This window comes from Macrobrachium rosenbergii, chromosome 27 (genome assembly GCF_040412425.1).
Source record: "Macrobrachium rosenbergii isolate ZJJX-2024 chromosome 27, ASM4041242v1, whole genome shotgun sequence".
Classification (NCBI taxonomy): Eukaryota; Metazoa; Arthropoda; class Malacostraca; order Decapoda; family Palaemonidae; genus Macrobrachium; species Macrobrachium rosenbergii.
The window spans coordinates 2,188,475-2,202,978 of NC_089767.1; the positions used below are offsets into that span (position 1 = coordinate 2,188,475).

The 14,504-nt window shown below is 38.4% G+C and overlaps 1 protein-coding gene across 1 annotated transcript; it reads left to right on the forward strand.

Annotated features, from left to right (window-relative positions):
• Positions 1 to 1,121: 1,121 nt before the first annotated feature.
• On the forward strand, positions 1,122 to 13,476 carry RpS9 (ribosomal protein S9). Its single transcript, XM_067128714.1, has 5 exons — positions 1,122 to 1,225; positions 1,396 to 1,488; positions 6,979 to 7,108; positions 11,990 to 12,176; positions 13,261 to 13,476. Exons 2-5 carry the CDS (start codon positions 1,396 to 1,398, stop codon positions 13,433 to 13,435), a joined length of 585 nt encoding a protein of 194 aa, XP_066984815.1. The 5' UTR covers positions 1,122 to 1,225; the 3' UTR covers positions 13,436 to 13,476.
• The last annotated feature ends 1,028 nt before the right edge of the window (positions 13,477 to 14,504 follow it).

The following is a 14,504-nucleotide window of genomic DNA, read 5'->3' on the forward strand; positions in this document are numbered from 1 at the left end:
AATGCTCCAAAGTTTCTTCAGCGCAATCGACTTTTCTGTACAGCGTATTTGATTATACGCTGTACAGAAAAGGCCACCGAAAGTAGATCTATCTTTCGGTGGTCTCGGTAGAATGCTGTGAGCCGCGTCCCATGAAACACGATTATGACTAACTTTAACCTTAAATAAAATAAAAAAAAAAAAACTACTGAGACTAGAGGGCTGCAATTTAGTATGTTTGATGATTGGACGGTGGATGATCAACATACCAATTTGCAGCCCTCTAGCCTCAGTAGTTTTTAAGATCTGAGGGCGGACAGAAGAAAGTGCGGACAACAAAAAGAGCGGACAGAAAAACGTGCGGGCGACAGACAAAGCCGGAAACTAAATAATTACCGACAGCTCGCTACTAAATTTAAACTAGTATTAAACCCCACTCTTTCAGTGGGGTGTCACACAATATCCTGCAAAGATACCACCTTAAAATCAGGCGAAGACCTTAAAATTCCGTCAAATAGGAGGCCAAGAACTATGCTTATACCAAGGAAAATGTTTGAAAGAATGATTCATAATAAAAACAAGGAAATCTGAAATACAGGTTTTAAAAGGGTATCATCGCCAGGGTAGATCATAAGTCATACGAATTAACTATCCATAGATAACAAGGCTTTGTGCAGCACCTGTGAAAGTAGAATGGTCACTGTTTGGAGCTTTGGGGAGAGCATCGAAGAACCAGGAACTACTCTTGATCTCAGGCTAGAGAGCATTTATTTTCATGATTAACAAAAAAATCCAAATTACCGATTAATACTACAAATGTGTTCCAGTTAGCATTTCACGTTTCCCAAAAATATTAAACTTGGTTTTTATGTGCACCGAGAAGTGTTATTATTAGTAGTAGAAAGAATTTGTCTTTGTAATTTATTGAAGCTATCGCGAAGAAGAAGACTGCGATGATAAATGTAGCGTAAAGTGCTAAACAATGAGGCTTTTATGTTAAAGTATTTTAAAAATTATAAAAGGGTGGAATTAAGGAATGAAACAGAACGATATAAATAAAACTATAATATTAAATTTAGATTCCTAAATAGATAAAATAAAAATGGAAATCAATAAAAATCAACAAAATATATAATATAGCAAAAGTCGCTAAAGAATGCAGATTACACATATCGGCATCTGGCAACACCACCTCCTTCCTAGACCTTTTTCTTCGTCGGACGTCGGTTGACAGCCCGATCCCAAGGTAAATATTCAAATTTTACCGAGTTATCCCCGTATTATGTCTTAAATTAGTACAGTGTATTGATATTCCTTATGTAAACATTTAGATAGGTAATATGCTATAGATGTGAACAAGACGATTCATATGATATCGATGGATGAATTATATGTTTTGCATGTCCCTCTTCGCAGATGGTGAACCATCGCATCAAACTCGTGCAGAGCAAACGGTACTCCACCCCAAGGAGACCTTTTGAAAAACCTCGTCTCGACCAAGAGTTGAAGGTGAGTTTTGCTCTATAATGTGCATTTACAATAAGTTCTTTTATTAAGTCAGTTTTTGTCCGTGTCGGGTAGAGATACCAAAGGCTGCCGGTGGTTCCGCCATGAACCGTTCTTGATTATTATCTTGGGTAATTGTAAAGCATTTCTGTATTATATAACGTGGGATGTATCGAGTATTTTGAATGTTTTCATTAAAAAAGTTTTAATTGAGTGAAAGGCATATTGACAAAGTCTGTTGAATGGAAAGTTAATTGGCGTGTTCGAAACCACCCCAAGACACTTCACAATTCGCCTGCCGAGATTGTTTCATTCCATTTGGTAAACAAGGCCAATATTTTTACCGTTGAAAGGAAGTTTTTATTAATATTTTTACAGTTGAAAGTAAGTTTTTCTTTATTTTTACAGTTGAAAGTAAGTTTTTTCTTAATATTTTTACAGTTGAAAGGAAGTTTTTCTTAGTCCAGATTTGAAGTGAAGGGTGTTGATGAACACCTCATTCCTGTGGCTCTGTAAGATGGCTGAGGAGGGAGACAAGGGTAACCTAGGCGTTGGTAATTTCGCTGATTAGCGAAAATGTCCATAGAAGAAAATTTACTCTGGTTAATTAAAGTCGAGGTAGAACTAAGTATTAGCTCATTGTCTGGTATTACCTTGGTAATTGATATGGTACACATAGTATCTTGGTTGATATTATATACAAAACATCTTGGTTGCTTATCAAGAGTTAACTTTTTATTTTGTCGCTCAACTGTAATTACCCAGTAATTAACCTCAGAACTGGTTATATTTTTGCTGTTGCGCATGTGCAGTGTTTTAGAGAAACTTTTGGTAAAAAGTGGAGTTCCTTCACCGGGTGGTCTGGCCCCCGGCTAGGTGAGGGACCGTTAGGTTGGTAAGGTTCCTTTTATAATAGATTTCCTTAGCCCATCCCTTCTTGAACATATGGTTCCCTAATGTCTTGTATTCATGGAATCATTCCATACAGTCCGTGCAGAGCTAATACCTAGAAATGCCTTTTCTCCATAGGGGGCTAGTGCTGTCGGTGCACCTCATGCAGTGCACTGTAGGCATCACCCAAGATTCTTTGCAGCGTCTGTGCTGCCCCTAGCTGCAGCCCCTCTCATTGATTTTACTGAACCTCAGCTCCCTTTCTTCCATCTTGCTATCCACCCTCTCTTAATTATTCTTCCTTTTACACCTTTCAGACCTTTCCACTCTCCTTTTCAGCGATGAATAACCTCATAGGTCCCAGTGCTTGGCCTTTGTCCAAAATTTAATATTCTCTCCATGCTAGGAAAGGTTAGGTTAATGTTTAGTAAGGTCGTGGCCAGTGCCAGATCACATGTTCAGGAGCGCCTGCAATTTACGTTGACGCGGGTGTCGTCTGCCAGTTTTCTAGTTGCGGAGGAATACCAACATACGAAATCGATACTAAAATGACAAAACCATAACTAACCAACCTAACCTAACCTAGTGTGGCGTGTCCTTACCTAGTTGGGGGGTGAACCCCCCCAGAAAGGTAGAGAACATGGCGTTTCATGTGGAACTACTTGCCTTGGCAGATAACTTGGCTGACGGGACAAACGGCATTAGGTGGCGTCAACGTAAACTGCAAACTACCCCATGTTCTTGGTCGATTTCTCATGCCTGCCCGTCTGCATCCTCCGTAGGGACCTGTGCCATCAGTGCACCTCGTGCGGTGCACCCAGGGTAGCCATATTTTTCTAGTGGAATTGTCGTACTCAGGCCTCGAAACTTTCGTATTTGGTATAATTATCGTACACTTCCCTACTGATATAATAATAGAAAGGGATAAAACATTTTTTAGTGCTGATTTAGGCACTTACTATTTTACTTACCAGTAAGACATGTCATGATGATACCCAATAAATTTAATGCATAAAAGCTGCACCTGTAAAGTTCTTGTAATTAAAATGAATACTTAAAATGAGGCCTATGCAAAGCCAAAAGGAATATAGCAGTTATTCATTCATGGGATCTTCTTAATTTATTCAAAACAAAACATTATATTATTAATTTCTACTCCTGAATACAAAATATTACTGAAGAAAATATAATTATCCAAAAATTCAAAATAAAAGATACTAAAATTGGAATAAAAAAAAGGAGGAACAGAATTATCGTACAAATGCATACAATACCTTGTGCTATCGTACATCGTACAAAGGCCCAAATTATCGTACATGTACGATATTTATCGTACGAATGGCAACCCTGGGTGCACTGTAGGCGTTATTTAGGCTTCAACCCCTTTCATTCCTTTTACTGTATCTCTGTTCATATTCTTTTTCTTCTATCCTACTTTCCATCCTCTCCTAACAACTGATTCTAGTGCAACTGCAAGGTTTTCCCCCGTGACACCTTTCGGACCCTTCAGCTATCAGTTTCTGGTTCAGCGCTGAATGACCTCATAGGTCTCAGTGCTTGGCCTTGGGCCTAAATTCTATATTCCTTCCTTCTTTCCCTGCCCAGCATCTGCTCCCAGGTTAGGCTAGGAAGCTAAGGTCTGGTTGGGTAAGGACGTGGCATAGGATTTTTCATTGTCAATTGGAACCTATGTCCATCGTGCTCAACTGGCCCCAGGCTTTTGAGTTTATGTGGAATTCTAGTCATCAATCTGTTCACCATTTGGTTAAACAGGACTCCTGGTGTATTGCTCTCCTGTTTTGGACAATGTCAAGGGTGCTTTCCATCAGCTCTAGTGAAAAATCTAGACATCTTCAACTTTTCTGCATAATAATCTGATTCTGCTGGTTTGATTGATCAACATTGTGTTTGTCACTAGAATATGGAGATACGGATATTCAGTGTTACTTTTGGGGGTCCAGGGTGTTAAACCCCCAGACTGGTTAGGTCATGGAGCTGTAGGTTAGGAAGGTAAGGTCTGGTTAGTTCAGGACACGACATTCTAGGAAAAGTTAGGATTTTTCATGCCTACCCCAGTCTCCCTACTCGGCATCCGCTCCCTTTAGGTGCCCATATTCCCCTTTGGTTCTTTTGAATTAGTTCCCCAGAGAATGCCCTTTGGCCTACTCTTCTGTTGGAAACAATTTTAGACCTGATTAGGCTAAGGCTAATTGGACCATCTCTGATTGGTGTCCTAAGTAGGATTTCTTGGTGGTGGGAGAGACACTTCAGCAGATTCCAAACTTACATATTGACCATCATTGAGGCAAGGTCCTGTGGGGAAAGCCTGTTGCTCCGCCAGGTCTTGTGACTGAAGACCATGTACCTCTGTTCCTTTTATAGTTGACCACACTCGTAGGAGCTTCAAACAGGTTTGGCCACCTTGTTAGCTTTTGCCTTTGGGGTGGGATGTCTCATCTACAGCTCAGTGCAAGCACCTTAAGAGACTTAGGATATTGGGTTGAAGTCTCACCTTCCAGACTTGTTCTGTTAGCCTGTAAGATATTGTGTTGAAGTCTCACCTTCCAGACTTGTTCTGTTAGCCTTTAAGATATTGGGTTGAAGTCTCACCTTCCATACTTGTTCTGCTAGCCTTTAAGATATTGGGTTGAAGTCTCACCTTCCATACTTGTTCTGTTAGCCTTTAAGATATTGGGTTGAAGTATCACCTTCCAGACTTGTTCTGTTAGCCTTTAAGATAATGGGTTTGAAGTCTCACCTTCCAGACTTGTTCTGCTAGCCTTTAAGATATTGGGTTGAAGTCTCACCTTCCAGACTGTTCTGTTAGCCTTTCCTGTGTAATCTCTTGATGAACTGCATACCTATATCTTCTATAGCACTCACACAAGTTGGGATTTCTCTGTCTCGTTCATGTATATGTGGTGAAAACAGAACCTGTCAGTTTCTGACGAGATTAGATATTTTGGTTCCTACCCTATGGGAACGTTATTTAGGAGATGGATAGGATGCATTTTTGCCCAGTAAAAGGCTTATGGCATCAGTGAGAACCAGACTTTTCAGGCCAAAATGGCATATCTTTTAAGTATGCCTTCTCTCTAGCCTGATGAGGTGGTAGTTGACATTAGATTTGTCTTCCAAGAATGGTTGTATTGTTAGGGCAAGATCACTAGAAGCCAGGCTAGTTGTACTATGAGCTTGGTAAACTTGGGTATTAAGTAAAGAGGGCAGGTGTCTGGCAATGCCAGATTACCTTTACCTAATTTTACCTTGGGTATGTCACAGAACCTGTACCGATATGAATACCCCCATGGCTGGAAAGCAATTGACGACGTGTGGGATCAGACCAGGACAGACTAGGGCAAGCAGGAAGCAAGTGGACTTAAGTAGAACCAGTCTCCATTCAGCCAAGTCACGCGAAGCACGTGTGAATCTTATATATGAAGGTGTAGGGTTGCATGTTAGGAAAAATACAAATTGTTTATTTTTTTTTTTATTTCCCTGGGGTATGCTGATGGCAAAGAGCTATAGGTTGAGTGGATGAGAGACTGGATGTGTCTCCCCTTTCTTCCATCATATCAGCAAGGCAGCAGGCAGGCCAAGTATGCTCTTGGAGTGCCACACTGCAAGTAGACATTATAATCACATATCCTGGCTTAGATCATTGGTGTATTACTCCTCCACTCTTGGAGAGTGTCAGAGGTGTCTTAAAGTTATCTGAACCTAGCCATTTGTGGTTGACCATAATACTGGCTGCTTTCTGTCATTGCTGCCCTATCTTTAGTGCAGCTCTGTGGTCTCTGAGGTTTTCCTAGCATGAGGTGAGACACATCTCAGCTCTGGCTCAGACTTGTATCCCTATGCCAGATTGTATAGGTTATTACAGGTGTCGTTGATCCCCTATGGTTGTGACTTGGGCCATGTCATTTCTGGGTATTCCATTAGCTAAGAGACTGTCCTATCAAAGGAGTAAGCATCCAAGCCAGTAGTTTTTATTCCCTTGAACAAATACCAAGTTTTGAAAACTGTATTTTACTAGGTATACAAACCCAAGCTTATTGCAGTCTGATGTCAAACATCATATAGTCCCTGAGAGTTCAGGTTATTTTGGCCGTAAGTCATGTAGTCCGTAAGCACGTTAACGTGAAAAATGGGTGCTGTGTTCAGTACCAGCCCCTTGGGGATGTACATAAAACATAAAATAATGACAGTAAATACCATAAACATAATGGTAAATAACAAGAACAGCTTCTTCTGTTGTTTTGAGGTTCAGCCTAAATGACTTGAGTCTGAAATGACCTGGACTGTTCCCTGATGCTGAAGGAAAAAGGGTGAGCAAATGGGCAGTCTCCTCTCCCCCCCCCACCCTGCTTCCCCCTTCATTACTCACTAATAATATTATGTACCAGATTTCAACAAGTTTCCAGTTCATGTAGAGAATTATACATCCATAAAACGCTCTGGTTTGTATACCAGAGATATGCTTATATTTATGTATATTTTGACAAGCTTAAAGGTTAATTATACATGTGATATAGTTGTATTTATTGAAAGTTTTACAGAAAGTCAATGCTGATAATGTGTACCTTTTTTGCCTTCTGATAGCTTGTTGGTGAATATGGCCTCCGAAACAAGAGGGAACTGTGGATTGTCAAGATGTTCCTCGCCAAAATCCGAAAGGCTGCCAGAGAACTGCTGACCTTAGATGAGAAAGATGCCAGAAGGCTTTTCCAAGGTAAGAGTTTAGAAATACTGTGTTCAGGACTGTGGAAATTGTAATCAGCCTTATTGGTGGGATAGTGTTTCCTTTAGACTGAAAATTACTTGGGTTTCACGTATCCCGTAGGGGCTAAACGCTCTCTGTGCACCTCATGCGGTGTACTCTAGGCATTACTAAAGGTCCTTTGCAATGTCCCTTCAGCCCCTAGCTGCAGCCTCTTTCATTCCTTTTCTGTACATCCATTCATATCTTTCTCCATCTCGTTGTCCACCCTCCCTTAATAAATGTCTCGTAGTGCAACTGTGAAGTTTTCCTCCTGTTACACCTTTCAGACCTACCAATTCTCAATTTCCGTTTATCCTAAACTGTATGTTCAGTTCGCTTCCGTACTGGTCTGTTCCTGTTGAGAATTTGTAACACATCACAACAGTTTCATTGCAGGCCCTGAATTTATTAACACATCACACAGCAGACTATTAATGTCATATTTAACAGTAAATGTTTATGTAGGCAGTTACTGAATTTAAACAAATGCACTTGAATATCTATACTGTAGTAATTAATTCTGGAACAAATAACAACAAAGAAGCATTTTATTACTGCTGGAGAAATGCTTCAAAGCAATGAGCAGTGATTTGGACTTGCATCAAGGTTGATAGTATATACAAGTAACAACCTGCTCAACATACAACCGCTCGTACTTGCAACCATACTTCTGGCAGCGGGGCTGGGTGTGCCGATGTCTTAGAGTACACTGCCGTATGACATTTGACTGCAGTTTCTCGGCAATGTGTCATCATGTCAGAGCTCTCGTATCACACAGGCAGCATCAGATTGAGGTACCTTGCCCTATGAGAAGCATCATACTATGTTAACTGTACTGTATTGTACATACAGCAGAACAGTAAATTCCACCATGGTCGCTAAGAGGAAGCCTGAATCTGATGTGGAGTTTCTGGCAATAAGCCAAGAAAAGCTATTACACATTCCAGACCTGAAGATGTTAATAATTAAAGAATGTGGGGGTGGAGAAAAGTCAACAGCATTTCTTGCAATCTTCAGCTCTCCCATTCCACTGTGTCAACAATCCTTAAAGATAAAGATCTGCAGCAAAGCAGCAATGAAATCAGGGCTCCTACGAAGTCGACAATTATCACTTAAAACGTGAAGGCCCAATTGCCAAGATGGAAAAAATGCTTGGTGTTAGGTTGGAAGATTATCGGCCAAAAAAAAGTGAATGTGATGCTTTCTGAAGTGCAAAGAAAAGTGAAAAGTTTGTTTGAAATGTTAAAACAATGTGCTTGGGAGGGTTACAATCAAGAATTTTTGCAAGTGATTGGTGGTTTAGGAGATTTCATCAACCTAACATGATGCAAAAGGTGAGGTAGCCAGTTGTGACGAAGAAGGTGCAAGAAACTTCGTTAGTGGATTAGGTAATTTGATAGAAGAAGAATGGTATATGCCAGAACAAATTTTAAATGGCGATGAAACAGGCCTGGACAGGAAAAAATAATTCCTGAAGGAACTAATGTATCTAGCGAAGTTAAGAGCGTGCTAGGGCATAAGGTTATGAAGCTAAAAGGTTTCTTTGCTGCTTTTGGGGGAATGTTGCTGTTTTCAAATTAAAACCCTTCTTAAATTACCTGGTCAAGAACCCCCCGTGCTCTCAAAAACATGAACAAGCATATGCTCCCCATGCATTATCGATACAGTCGTAAAGCATAGATAATGATGGCCTTATTCAAGGATTGGTTTTTAAATTGTTTCATCCCAGCTGCACGCCAGTATTGCCGGGAAAAAGGAATCCTTTCAAAATCCTCATGCAGACAATCTAGACCCTGATGTACGAGTGGCGTGTATTCACCCTAATCACACATCAAGGGGGTTATTTCAACATTTAAAACTCACTATCTGCACATATCTTTTGCTCAACCTATCAAGGCCACTGATTCAGACCCAGAACAAAGAGTTTTGGAAAGAATATAATATCAGTGCATCAAAAACAACAAAAGCATGGGAGGTGGTCACAGCTAAGTGTATGAACAGCGTCTGGAAGCAGTGTAACAAGTGCTTTACAGTATTCATGATTTTCATGGCTTTGATAGTGAGGAAGAGTTAAGTGTGGTTAGAGGCAAGATTTTAAAATTTGCAAACGAACTCTAAATTGAATGTGAGAGAGGCAAGATTTTAAAATTGGCAAACGAACTCTAAATTGAATGTGAGAAAGGCAGGATTTTAAAATGGACAAACGAACTGTAAATTGAATGTGATGCGGATGATATTGACAAAATTTTGACAGTAGTAGTTCAAGAGTTAATGAATGAAGAACTCCTGATAATAGAAGAAGAAAGAAAAGCAGAAGAACAGAGAAAAAAAAAAAGAAGAGCCAGAAAGAAAGTTCTTTGTGAAGGAATTATTGCCATTTTTCTTTGATAAACCAAGGGCTACGAAAATAGGTGAAAATGGACCCTAACATAGAATGGTTTGCCAAGATTGAGAGAACAGTACAGGAAGCAATGCGTCCAAACAGAGGAACTTACAAAGAAAAGAAGAAATGTACTAATCAAACAAAGCTCGGTATGTTTTCCAAGAAGAGTGCTCCCCCACCTCCTTCCACCCCTACCCCTTCAGCAGCCACATATTATATGAAGAAACCTTAGATGATCCCCAGCCAAGCACTGAAGTGCTGTAAAAGCGTAAGGATTGTTTTATTTCGTCTATATTTCATTAAAATTTCCTTCGATTTCCTTTTTTCTATTTTTGAATTTGTACTTTTCTGTTCAATTTTTTTATTTTATTTTTAAGCAAATTCAAAAACCTGGTTTTGTAAGCAGATGCCCTCTGAAACAAACAACTGTTTGTGTTGTACAGTGATTCTCCTAAACCTTACAGTATAAAATACAATACTAAAGGCGTAAAAATTAAAGTACAAAAATAAATTTATTTAAAATAAAATAATCAAATAAAATCATTTCAATAGCTGTGATATTGATAGACAGCAGGAAAATATTGAAAACAGTACAGTAACAAGAATTTACAAAACATCATGCAGCAGGCAGTGCTTACAAGCAGCAGTCCCAGCAATGCATGTAAAGCAGGCCTTGCACTCAAACGTTAATCCAGCATGGCATATGATCATATAATTAAACAGTTTCAGGGTTGGCTAGATTGGAAGGATTGGCTAACAGTTTGTTGATAGGTTTGGTGAATTCATAAAAGAAAAAGGGATAAAATGTTAAAACATTTCCCATGCAAAGGCTATGAGTTAATTACCATTCTAAGAATGAACTTAGAAAAACTTAGAAAAAAGTAGTTGAACAATATCATTGATGCAATACTCGCTAGTGTATAGTGTGATGAGGGAACGCAACAGTGTTAAAGGCAGGTTTACTGAATTAGTAAAACAAACGATTACAGGTTCACACTCCTTTATCCGAAATTCTAAAAACCGAAAACATAATTTCATGGTTTGGCGTGCTAACGGCTGACCTGAGTCATTTAGGTGTGTGCTGTTACTCATTACTTTTTTAATGAAATCCCAAGATTAAAAAAATATTCCAAGATGATGTGTAAAAAAAAAAACAAAGCATTAAAAATAGTGTAGACCAAATGACGGGCCTGCGAGTGAGGAAATGTGACGATACGGGAGCAGCATTGTCTCCCAGTTGTGATGCAGTGACTTCCAACATGCATGCAAGAACCTAACCCCGCGGTTAGTTTTTGCATGAGAAATGTAATATTTTTTCCTTTTTTTCTTTTTTGAATTCATCAAAACTATCGACGAACTGTTAGTCAGTCCTTCCAATCTAGCCAAACATGCTGAAATTGTTTAATGTATGATCATATGCAGTGCTGGATGAATGTTTGAGTGCGAGGCCTGCATTTTGCATTTATGTAATGTACATATACATTACTTTGGTGATTAAGATATATCAGTAGAAGTACATTATGGTAAAAAGATTGAAATACTAGTTGTACATAACTTCACTATGTAAGCACTTTATATAGCAAATGTTTGACAATATGCCATACCCAGTTTGTCGGCCAATAAAATAACATGCAAAATTGTAAGAAATTATAAACTCTTTCAAGTCTTGAACATACGGAAAATACTATGTTGTAAGAAATTATATACCCTTTGAAGTCATGAACATACACTAGACAGAAAGGTGTTGAAATGAACATAGAATATGGACGTAATTTTTTATTTTTCATTTTACTAACACAAGAACTGCATCAACATATTTTACACGGTGTCATTGTTGGGCTAATTCACACATTACTGGTGATAGGTCACAATTTATTTATTATTACAGAAGGAACCATATGGAAAAAATGGTATTTTGAAAAATCAGTATACTGTATCATAGTGAATCAGTACTGAAAAAACGTTACAGGTATTTGGTATAAAACTGAATTTCACGTAATTGTAGTTAGCAGTGATTACTGTTATTAGCAGGTTACATCATAAATGCAAACAGTTCGTATGTCAGCAGTGCAGTGAATATTTTAGCAGTGGAAAGTGCTCATTACATTTTTATTTTCAAGTCCATATTAACTCACCAATTAGAATGGAGTGGATCTCTCCTCTCATTGAATGTGTGATAGGAACCACAGAGAGAGAGAGAGAGAGAGAGAGAATTCACATTTCACAGCATTACAAGTATGCAGTTACAGGAATATCTACCTGTACCTTCAAAACATATGTACGGGAGCATGAAATGCCTGGGAATATGTTTATGAGTTTTGAAAGTGCATGTATAAATCCATAAACAGCATGGAGAGACAGGTGGATTTCTAGAATGAATTTTAAGACTTGGACCAGTGTTGCAGTGTTATAAAGTGCAAATTTGATGCAAGTCAGCATTAATAATGTCAAACTGGATTTTTCCCCAGGTAATGCTCTCCTTCGTCGTCTAGTCCGCACTGGTGTTTTGGAGGAAAGCAGAATGAAGCTCGATTACGTGTTGGGTTTAAAGCCAGAGGACTTTTTGGAAAGGCGCTTGCAAACACAGGTTTTCAAATTAGGTCTTGCTAAGAGTATTCACCATGCTCGTGTACTAATCAAGCAAGGACACATCAGGTATGTAACGAATTTCAGGCTGTAAACCTTCCAGTGTGCGATATGGATAACATAGGAGATAGACTATTATGGCAATGCAATGGGAAACTGGGTTGCATTTGTAGTATTTTGAGGAAGTAGTGTACTAGTGTAAGTTTTTCCCAATTAGGATTTTTTTCACTGCCAGGTAATTTGGAGTTCAGTAATTTCCTACAATTGCTCATGATTTTTGGGGTTTGGGAATACTGCAGTTGTAGGTTTTAGCACTGACATGGACTAACAAAAAAAGCTCTTTGTATCTTTATAAAGCCCATAGTAAGCTACAGAAGGTTAGGTTAGCTCATATTATTTGTACATATATGATTCTTCATGTACTGGAGTGGTTAAACCAGAAATGAGTATTTTGCCTAGGTCACTTCAGTAAACTACTACTGTTTCGTAACCTTAAATTGGATGAATTTTTAATAATAAAATAATGTTCCCTTGTTATGAATAGAGTTTAACACAAATAAAAACTGAATTGGTTGTAGTTCATTATGATGTAAGTGGTTTATTGGTTGTAGTTCATTATGATGTAAATGGTTTTCCTCTGAATATCGAAAGGTTTCTGCCTTTAACTCGAGTTGTTTGACTATATTTATTTTTGGAGAAGATTCACTAGCTATTTACAGTTTATTTTTAGAGAAGATTCACTAGCTATTTACAGTGGTACCATTTATTTACAGCTGAATGGTATAGCAGTTGTTCCATTAAATCATGTTCCTGAAGACCAATTGACTAGGTATATCCTAGCAATGTCTTTACTATCTTTCGTGAAAAGTCCTTGCAACAAGTATGTCTGGCATGAAGTTATCATCATAGAGGTGATAACTGGTAACCACTTGTAAGAAGTATTCATCAAGGCCACTTGTCTAGGTATATCCTAGCTACGCCTTTAGTTGAGGTGATCTTGAATTGATTTTGGTAAGCTGATTCTTGCCATTTAACTTTTTTTTTAAACTTGTACTAGGCGTACTGTAGAGTTGTAAATGCTTCTGAAATGTCCTTCAGAAGTTGTTGGAGATACGAAGATGGTTTGTTAACGTATCCATTTTCTCTTTTTCAGAGTTCGCAAACAAGTCGTGAATGTCCCCTCTTTCATTGTGAGGTTGGATTCTCAGAAGCATATTGACTTCTCGCTTAAGAGTCCCTTCGGTGGTGGCCGTCCTGGCCGTGTCAAGAGGAAGAATGCTCGCAGAGGTGGAGCCAAGAATGAAGATGGTAGTGGTGATGATGAGTAGACATTGAATTGTCAATTCCAATAAAATTATGATGGAATTGAGTTGGGAGTATAAGTATCCTTGAATTTTGCACAAAAGTAGAGTTGAATTTTGCACAAAAGTAGAGAGTTGAATTTTGCACAAAAGTAGAGAGTTGAATTTTGCCCAAAAGAAGAGAGTTGAATTTTGGACATAAGTAGAGAGTTGAAATTTGCAATTAATTGTAAGTATAATTGGTTGACCTCATCTCAGCCATTTCCTGCACAAGAGTACTCTGTTGATCATCAGCCAGTGTGGTTGGGTGTATAACCTTCTGCAAGAGCCATCGTGTTCTTGTTCTCTTATGTGTTCTCTCAATGGGATTACTGTGAAGAATGTATGTTAGTGTGGAAAATTTGTCGTCATTCTAGTTACCATTGAAAGGCTGTTTGATGCCTGTTAAGGAAATTAAATTGCCAGTATAAATTGTGTTTAAGAAAGCAAATCTTAAGCAATAAGAATCTTGCATCGACAGGTCATATCAGCAAAGCTTGGGCTGCTTTTTGTATAGAATGGATTAATAGCTCGATAAAAAGTACTTGATTTATAGGCAATTCAAAATCTGCTAGTGGGAAATCTTAAAATGTCAATGATGTAAATTTGATGTCTTAAAAATTTCATTTAGTTGAAATCATCCTTTAGGTTCTAGGTTTGGGATCTTGCAATTGCTGCATAATCTAAAGTCTGAGTTCAGATTACCTGTTCAACTGTTAATCTTCCCTACCAAATAATATTAAATGTAATCATCTCCCATGAAAATATAAATCACAAAAAAGCTCTAGAGTGAGGCACCTCCCTTGAGTCAAAGTGTCTCCATCTACTGACTACCCAGACAGATTTTAAGTAATTTAGATTTAATGAGAAATGTAGTGTCACCCTTGTTAATTTCTACGACCAGAAAAGTTGCCTTGAATTTCATGCAGCTATTTTTAGCTACTAAAATTTAAAAAATAGGGTGATTATTTTACAAGCCTGGTGTTGGGGATGGAGTAAGAAGTCTAGATGAATTTTAGGGTACATTTCAAAGGAGCCTCAAATTGATGAGGGCAAT